The sequence below is a fragment of the Psammomys obesus genome, unplaced genomic scaffold (genome assembly GCF_907164565.1).
Source record: "Psammomys obesus unplaced genomic scaffold, mPsaObe1.curated_primary_1811, whole genome shotgun sequence".
NCBI classification, from domain to species: domain Eukaryota; kingdom Metazoa; phylum Chordata; class Mammalia; order Rodentia; family Muridae; genus Psammomys; species Psammomys obesus.
Window position 1 is genome coordinate 840,520 of NW_026590707.1, and position 9,498 is coordinate 850,017.

The 9,498-nt window shown below is 36.7% G+C and overlaps 1 protein-coding gene across 3 annotated transcripts in view; it reads right to left on the reverse strand.

The window, feature by feature from the left end:
- Window positions 1–9,498, reverse strand: part of Ralgapa1 (Ral GTPase activating protein catalytic subunit alpha 1) — a 230,518-nt gene that overhangs the window by 137,816 nt on the left and 83,204 nt on the right. The window contains exon 17 of one of the 3 annotated variants that reach the window (XM_055608684.1): window positions 7,012–7,152. The exons of the other annotated variants lie outside the window; for them this stretch is intronic. Within the exon in view, the coding sequence (XP_055464659.1) occupies window positions 7,012–7,152 (141 nt within the window). The remainder of the gene's footprint in view (window positions 1–7,011; window positions 7,153–9,498) is intronic. 3 annotated transcript variants of the gene reach the window in all.

Genomic DNA, 9,498 nt, shown 5'->3' on the forward strand with positions numbered 1-9,498 from the left:
TCCATTGAGGAATATCTGGGTTGTTTCCAGGTTCTGGCTATTACAAATAAAGCTGCTACGAACATGGTTGAACAAATGTCCTTTTTGTGTACTTGAGCAAATTTTGGATATATGCCTAGGAGTGGTATAGCTGGACCTTGAGGTAGCACTATTTCTAATTTTCTGAGAAAGCTCCAGACTGATTTCCAAAGTGGTTGTACAAGTTTACATTCCCACCAGCAGTGGAGAAGGGTTCCCTTTTCTCCACATCCTCTCCAGCATGTGTTGTCACTTGACTTTTTGATCTTAGCCATTCTGATGGGTGTAAGGTGAAATCTCAGGTTTGTTTTGATTTGCATCTCCCTCATGGCTAAGGACGTTGAGCATTTCTTTAAGTGTTGCTCTACCATTCTATATTCCTCTACAGAGAATTCTCTGTTAAGCTCTGTACTTCATTTTTTTAATTGGATTACTTGGCTTGTTGCTTTTTAACTTCTTTAGTACTTTATATATTCTGAATATTAGCCCTCTGTCAGATACAGGGTTGGTGAAGATCCTTTCCCAATCTGTAGGCTGTCATTTTGTTCTGATGATAGTGACCTTTGCTTTACAGAAGCTTTTCAGTTTCATGAGGTCCCATTTATTGATTGTTGCTCTTAGAGCCTGTGCTGTTGGTGTTCTGTTCAGGAAGTTGTCCCCTGTCCCAATGAGTTCAAGGCTCTTCCCCACTTTTTCTTCTAACCAATTAAGTGTGTCTGGTTTTATGTTGAGGACTTTGATCCACTTAAGACTTTAGTTTTGTGCAGGGTGAAAAATATGGATCTATTTCCATTTTTCTGCAGGTAACATCAGTTAGACCAACACCATTCTCTCCTTCCACCTACCTCCTGAAGAAGGAAACTCAATGACTTCAATCTGCTTCCATAAGTCTCAAATGCAAAAATCAAACAATGACTCAGATTCCTACAATATAAACTGATAAAATTAATCTGATTTCATAGTGTGCTGGTTTTGGAATTTAAACATTAGTTCAGTGTCTTCTAAATTTGTGTTCTATGGACCTTAATAGTACTAAATATCAAACTGTTAAAATGTTAGAGGAAGTGTTTATGCCAAAATAAACTTGAAAAATATTGGATTATGCGGTTTCTATTTGTTAAGAGACATTTGGGTTCTTTTCAACGCGTCAGCAAACACTGTGAAGTCTCCCACCGTTTCCTTTTTACATCTTACTTTATCTTAGAAAACATTCCAAACCTTGAATCCATCAGCTAACAAGTGGTAACTTTCTCTTAAGTCACTTTTCCGGGAAATGAGGATCTGCTGCTACATTAAACTACTATGCTCAAAAAACAAAACAAACCAAAAAAACCACAAAACCTGAGATTTCACCTTACACCTATCAGAATGGCCATGATCAAAAGCTCAAGTGACAACACATACTGGAGATGTTGTGGAGAAAGGGGAACCCTCCTCCATTGTTGGTGGGAATGTAAACTAGTACAACCACTTTGGAAATCAATCTGGTGCTTTCACAGACAACTAGGAATAGTGTTTCCTCAAGATCCAGCTATACCACTCCTAGGCATATATCCAAAATTTGCTCAAGAACACAAGGACATTTGCTCAACCATGTTCGTAGCAGCTTTATTTGTAATAGCCAGAACCTGGAAACAACCCAGATGTCCCTCAACGGAGGAATGGATACAGAAATTGTGGAACATACACAAAATGGAATACTACTCAGCAATTAAGAACAAGGAAATCATGAAATTTTCAGGCAAATGGTGGGATCTAGAAAAGATCATCCTGAGTGAGGTATCCCAAGAGCAGAAAGACACACATGGTACTCATAGGTACTAGACTTATAAACATACTAAAATCTGTACACCTAAAGAAGCTGAACAAGAAAGAGGACCCAGGGTAAGATGTTCGATCCTCACTTAGAAGACAAATGGGATGGACATTGGAAGGAGAAAACAAGTAACAGGACAGGAGCCTACCACAGAGGATCTCTGAAAGACTCTACCTAGCAATCTATCAAAACAGATACTGAGACTCATAACCAAATCTTTGGCAGAGTGCAGGGAATCATATGAAAGAAGGGAGAGTTAGTATGACCTGGAGAGGACAGGAGCTCTACAAGGACCAAATATATCAGGGCACAGGGGTCTTTTACGAGACTGTATCTCCAACCAAGGATCATGTATGGATACAACCTAGAACTCCTGCTTGGATGTAGCCCATGGTAGCTCAGTATGCAAGTGGGTTCCCCAGTAAGGGGAACAGGGACTATTTCTGACACGAACTCAATGGGTTGCTATTTGACCTCCCCCTCCACCTGAGGGAGGAGCAGCCTTGCTAGGCCAGAGGAAGACATTGCAGCCAATCCTGAAGAAACCTCATATGCTAGGGTCAGCTGGAAGGGGAGGAGGACCTCCCTTATCAGTAGACTTGGAAAGGGGCAGGGAGGAGATGAAGGAGGGTGGGATTGGTAGGGAATGAGGGAGCAGGCTACAGCTGGGATACAAAATTAATAAACTGTAACTAATATTAAAAAAATAAAAATTTAATTAAAAAAAGCTGTGCTCCTTGCTGCTTGTGAGTCCTAAGAGAAAAATGATTTTTAATTGAAAGAAACTTTAATTATCCTTTGACACAATGTCAAAGCATAATTTTATGTTTTGCATAAAACAGTGGTGGTAAAGTATCTTAACTTATAAACAAATTGGTTTTGGAGAATTATGTGTTTTTCTAAGCGCATATTCTGAGAAAATCCACACTGTCTAAAATGACATCGGGCACAGGTAGCACATGCCTATAATCCTGATAAAGCAGGAAGATTGCTATGAGTTTGAGACTAGCCTGAGCTACAGAGTAAGACCATGTCCAAAAACTATACATATGAACATTATTTTGACAGTGAGATATAAAATATTTGTTCTAATGACTAGTATGCCAATATTATCTAAATATTTGAATTTGTCACAGAAGGCATAATATCTCAATTGAAGACAAAATCCATATCATTTGGGAAATATTTTAAATATTATCTACGAATAGTTAAAGGTCTTTTTAAAAGGTATCCTTATGACTTATTTATAACAAAGCAAGAAATAGAAATATCTCATGCTACTTACGGCAATACTCGGAATAGTTTGAAAACAAAACAAAAACAAAACAAACAAAGCAACAAAAACTTAACCTAGTCTGGGCCCAGTACTTGGCAGGCAGAAGCAGGAGGATTAAGGTCATCTTTGCCTGCATACTGAGTTCAAGTCCAGCCTGGGCCACATGAGACTGTCTCAAACAACATGGTGGGAATAGAAGGTAAGAGAAACTCTCTCTCTCTGTCTCTCTGCCCCTTTCTTTCTCTTTCCCCTCCCTCTCTTCTTCCTTCCCTCTGCTTTTAAACATATTTTACTGATGCTTTTGCTGCTGTTTCCTCCTTCAGTGTGGAGCTGATGCCTCTTTTGTGGAACTGAGGAGATGACAGCACTCACTAGGGCCAACAAGAAACCCAATGAAGCAGTCAAGACTGAGAACAATGGTCATATTAATTGAAAAGTGGCAGGCAGATGGTTCTGCAGGTTAAGAAGCAAACAGCTTTCAATGAATCAACAGCCTATTAGGAATGGCAAGGGTTTATCACTGAGGCAGAGCAGCTTCTGGTTTGACGGGAAACCAATCCGTGAAATAAGTGGACACACCTGTACCGGTAGACATGGGGAAGAAGAGACAATGGGTGTGTTCTAGCAGCAGACAGGCGGTGTCTACTAAACAGGGAGCCTGCTACTTTGTTCAGTTTGTTACACACCAAGAATACATTCTCAACTAGAAAGTAGAAATTTGCCAGGCAGTGGTGACACATGCCTTTAATCCCAGCACTTGGGAGGCAAAAACAGGTGGATCTCTGTCAGTTACAGGCCAGTCTGGTCTACAGAGAGTTCCAGGAGAGCCAGGGAAAAAAACAAAAAACAAAAAACAAAACAAAACAAAAAAAACCCAAAACAAACAAACAAAAAAAAAAAACCTGAAGGAAAGAAAGCAGGGATTTGGTTCCAAAATATCCTGGATACTACAATATAGATTTATTTATTCTATCATTTTCCTATCCTCATTTCTTTATTGTACATAAATAACTGGTATGAATCCTAGATAGTTTTCAAGTCAAGCATCTTCTTATTTAAATAAAATCTTGTTTTTGTTAAAAATTAGCACCTAAGATAATAATTTGTCAATATATTAAAGTCTCAGACAAGAAAATTTACAAGTCCCAAAGGTTCTAAAAACAAAAATAACTTAGCAGTGTTTATAACAGGAGACATATCTGAACCAACCCAAAATTTAAGAATTAGTGACCAAAATTCCTTTTAATTTTTCTAAATAAGTAAAAATAGTTTGTATTAGATGTTTTCGGTGTATATGCTTTCTTTCATTATTATTATTATTATTATTATTATTATTATTATTATTATTATTATTAATTTTTTTTTTTTACTTTACATCCTGATCACAGCTTCCCCTCCCTCCTTGCCAGCCACCTTCCTCCCCTTCTGCTCAGAAAAGTGAAGGTCTTCCATGGGTATCAACCAGCCTTGGCATATCAAGTTGCAGAAGACTACATGTATCTTCTATTGAGGCTAGACAAGGCAGCCTAGCTAGGGAAAGGGATCCAAAGGCAGGCGATCTAGTCAGACAGCCCTGCTCCCGCTTTAGGAGTCCCACATGAAGACCCAGCTGCACAACTGTTACATAAGTGCAGAGGGCGTAGGTCCATCCCAAGCATGCTCTCTGGCTGGCAGTTCAGTCTTTGTGAGCCCCTAATAGGTCTGGTAAGTTGATTCTGTGGGTTTTCTTGTTGTGTTCTTGACCCCTCTGGCTCCTTCCATCCTTCTTCCCCATCTTCCACAGGATTCCCCAAGCTTTACTTAATGTTTAGCTGTGTGTGTCTGCATCAGTGTCCATTATTGCTGAATGAAGCCTCTCTGATAAGAGTTTTGCTAGGCTCCTGTCTGCAAGTATAGAGACTAAGCAAAATAATTTATCTGTTTACGATAAACTAGTTTTTCTTAATTGTATCTAATTCAGCTGTCAGATAGAAACTTTGCTTTGTTTGCCAATTTAAGTAAATAAATTACAGTTAGATATATGCAGATAAAAATCTGTGCTATTTGCATAGGAAGGCACAGTGTTTGAATGGAGTAATGAAAATACAAAATATTTATTTATAATTGAGGACAAAAGTTTATTCATTCACTTATTTAGAATTAAGGGCCATATTTAAGAGACATGTATACCATTTTTCTCATCGATTGAAGTGTATATAATTCTACCTATAGACCATCTAATTGTCCTACGGTTTTGCACTGGCAGTCTTAAATTTTACTGATTTATTATCAAATACTTATGGATCTGATTGGCGTGGTGGCACATATCTTTAATACCAAAACTACCTAAGGCAGAAACAGGTGATCTCTGAATTTTAGGTCAACCAGAGCTACAAAGAATAATCCTGTCTGTTAAAAACAAACAAAAAAATCTTATGGGTCATTCAAGGTTTAGATTAAGGCCAAATAGCCAACTTTATTTATTTATTTATTTATTTATTTATTTATTTGTTTATTTATTTATTTATTTATTTGTCACTTAACTGCAAAATCAAACACCAATTTAATTTATCTCTAATTTATTATATTTTGGTTTCAAAATAATATTTATTTCCCAAATATATCATGAGCATGGGCATGGTGGCTTGTACCTGCTGTCCCAGCACTCTGGAGACTGGGGGAGAGGACCACTGTGAATTTCAGGCCAGCCTAAACTATGCAGTTTTAGATTAGTTTAAGCTACAAAGTGAGACCATGACTCAAAGCAAGACCAAGAGTATCAGACTACTATCTAGATGTACTCATTTCACCTAGAAAATGCATATATCCAATAACTGAATGCTGAGCTGTTCCCTTTTGAGAAACACAAATGTTCTCATTCCTAATTATTTAAAAGCCATCAAGCATAACACATATTTAGATATATTCAGAACCAATATGTAATTCTTAATTATTGTAACCCTGATAATTTAGAAGAAAATTTTATCTTAATGGGATTGACATTGGGAAATTCACTGAAAATAATATTAACACAAATGCACCTTCCTTCACAGATCTTTCAGTCTGCTGAAAACTAAAGCTAGGCTTTAAAAAAGTGTAAAACAAAAAACACCAGTAATCTTCAGAAACAACATCAAGAAACACCTAAGCAAAGAGCTAGGAAGATGCCTAATAATGCCCAGGTAAACTGAAATCACATTTTGCACAATAATTATACACAGCATAGAGTAACTACGGATATTTTAGGGCAACGGAAAGTTTCATATTTTATTTGTGTGATAGGGTATGTACAGTTCTTAAAACTCATTGAAATCAATCCATGTGAGTCATACTGGTATTGGATCTAATTCAATGGGAAAGCTGAGCAGGTTTTTAGGTTCCTGGGAATTGGGGCTACATGGAATGTTTAAAAAGTAGTTCATCCTTTGAATTCTACATAGTGTTTTACAAATCACAAAGTAACTATTCAATTGTATGTTTTCTCTAATGATAATATATTCTTACTTAGTTCCATAAATATAAAAGATAGGAAGAAAATATTTCAGATTTACTATATTGTTAATCAAAACAATAAAGCAAAATCAAAGTTATCTCTTGCGAGACATTTATGAATCAAATATTCACTAGTATTTCTTTTAATCACCTGAAAGAAAAAAAAATCAAATATAACAACTTGGCCATTTACAATAAAAAAAAAAAATAAGACATTGGCACAGCACTAAATTTAGCACTTCCAGAATGAACTGCAAAAATAGCATTAACGTTCAAATAACTCAAAATGTTGATTTCTCAATTATTTTCCAATTTCCCACACCTCCCCCCAAAAGAAATTAACTTTGAAGAGTTTATTTGATTAAGCAAATTTGAAAGCGGAGGATTAAAAGTGAAAGGGTGGTGCAGAAATTAGCAGAGGTGGCACTACCTGAAAGCTCATCAGAAAGGGGAGTGAGAACAATATCAGGCAAGAAGGGTTTGGAAGTATGGATCAGAACAGGAGCACTTTTAGCACTGCGAATATAGGCCGATGGCAGAGCACATTCACCAATGGATCGGCTTCTCATGGCTTTAAAAAGGAAAAGAAAGAAGTGGGGAGGAAAAAAGAAGAGTGACTATAATGAAAGGCTGTGTCACAGAAAAAGCAGCAACAGAGAAAACTAAGGATTCAAAGGAAGGAAACTTTAAATCAAAACATTTCAGCACAGCAAATACTGGGCAAGCTGTAAGAAAAGAAACCACAACACACATTTTAAATGTAATTCTTTTGGTGTAAAGCAGGAAAATGCCTATTATTAGCGATTACAATGAAACAGTATTAAAAAGAAAGAGCAGACACTTTAGCACATTAAAAAAAAAAACAAGAAATGAGAAATTTATTAAACAGAAACCTTAAAAATACTCAATATCATTAGTCCAAAGCAATTCTGGTACTGTATTTGGTTTTCTCTGAGAAACTCTTAAGGAAGCTGAGTTCTACCAATAAATCATTAAAAATCATGTTCCTTAATCCCAGCACACAGAGAGGCAGAGGAAGGTGAATTACTGTGAGTTCAATGCCAGCCGGGTCTACAAAATTGAGTCCAGGACAGCCAAGGCTACACAGAGAAACCCTGTCTTGAAAAACCAAAAGCAAAATCATGTTCCTGAGTCAGGTATGGGTACTCAGGAGGGTCAGAAATTCAAGGTCATTTTCAATTACACAATGAGTTCTGAGCTAGCCTGTTCTACACGACACCCTGTCTTCAAAAAACAAACTAAATACAGCACTAACAATAGCACATAATTAGGAAATTAATTAAAATATAAAATTTATGTTCATTCAAATCATAAGCAAAAAACTTCAAAGTATCTTTTTAAAAATAAAAACCATAGGTAACTTTCTAAAACTAGTATTTTTGGATGCATTTGACAATTTCATAAAAGAGTCACTAGATCACAAAGATAAAATGTTTAGTTTACACAGCAATAACTAGTAACTTAGACTTCCTAATAATTTTAGCTTCAGTTTAGGAACGACTGGCTAACTGAATTTATAGACACTGCTATGTACAGACACAACGCTTAAACTTTATTTCATAGTGTTCTATGCACATGACAGAGGCAAAAACCAAAACCTCTTGGCTTCAGGGCTTTTACGCTTTCCTGAGCCCAGAATGTATTTCGTATAGATCCTTGCTATGTTCTCTCACTCAAATCTGTGTTTTTAAATTGTATGACAAAGAAGCCTGTCTTGATCTAAAAGTCTTATTCTCCATCCCTGGTATTCTCTAACTATTTATCTTGCCTTACTCTTCTTTGTAATTGACTACTACCTGTTATGTTTACTGAATCTGTATGCTCAACATTAAAATGATAAGTGCCAGTGACTGTTTTTAAAATATGATTTGCATTATCACTTCCCAGTCTTTTAACCAAGATCAAGTATTTGTTCATAACTATATCCTTAATGTTTAAAACAGTGCTTTATTAGTGAATATTTAATCTTTTTCACTCAAGAGTGTAAAATCCACTATGGCTAATCCACATTCAATAACCACAATGCATAGGCAATATGCTTTAGGCCTCTATGCGCATAATGGGTCTTCAGAAGAATGTACAAGAAACTGCTAAGAGGGTCTGCCTCTAGAGACATCAACTGGGCAAACAGGAAGGAGGATGCTGGGAAGGCTTAATGGAACATATCTTCTTTTTCAGACTGAAATTTTACTCTTGTTCATTCACCTTGGTTATAAAAAAAGTATTTTTAAAAACTAAGAAATTAAATCCCAGCAGTCAGGAAGGCAGGGCAGGCTGATCTCTGTGAGTTCGAGGTCAGCCTGGTGTACAAATTGAGTCTAGGACAGCCAAGCCCACACAAAGAAACCCCGTCTCGAAAAAAATAATAAAAATAAAAATAAAGAGAAAAAGAAATTAAGGTTATGGTGGCCCATATGTTCATATCTGTTATCCCAGTACTTAAGAAACTACGACAGATTATTTCAAATTTGAGGTCAGTGAGTTTCAGGCCAGCCCAGGATACACTGTGAGATCCTGCCTGAGAGAACAAGACACAAGCAAGTCAGCAAGCTCTAGCAATATTTTAACTTGAATTTTCAAAGATCTTTCCAACTTTATACATGTATCTTTCTTAGCAAAACTTTTAATGCTTTACTTTTTGTTTGGTAGCTGTGAAACCTGAAACGATATCAAGCAATTCTGTTTCAGGCAGAATATTAACAAATGAAGCACGTAAAACCTAGAAAGGGGAGCCAGTGAGATGCCTAGTGTGTAAAGGCCAATCCTGACAACAGGCATTCAATCCTGGACCTACCTGGTGGAAACAGAACCATCTCAAGTAGTCCTGTGACCTCTACACAAGGTGGTAAACACACACACACACACACACACACACACACACACACACACACACACA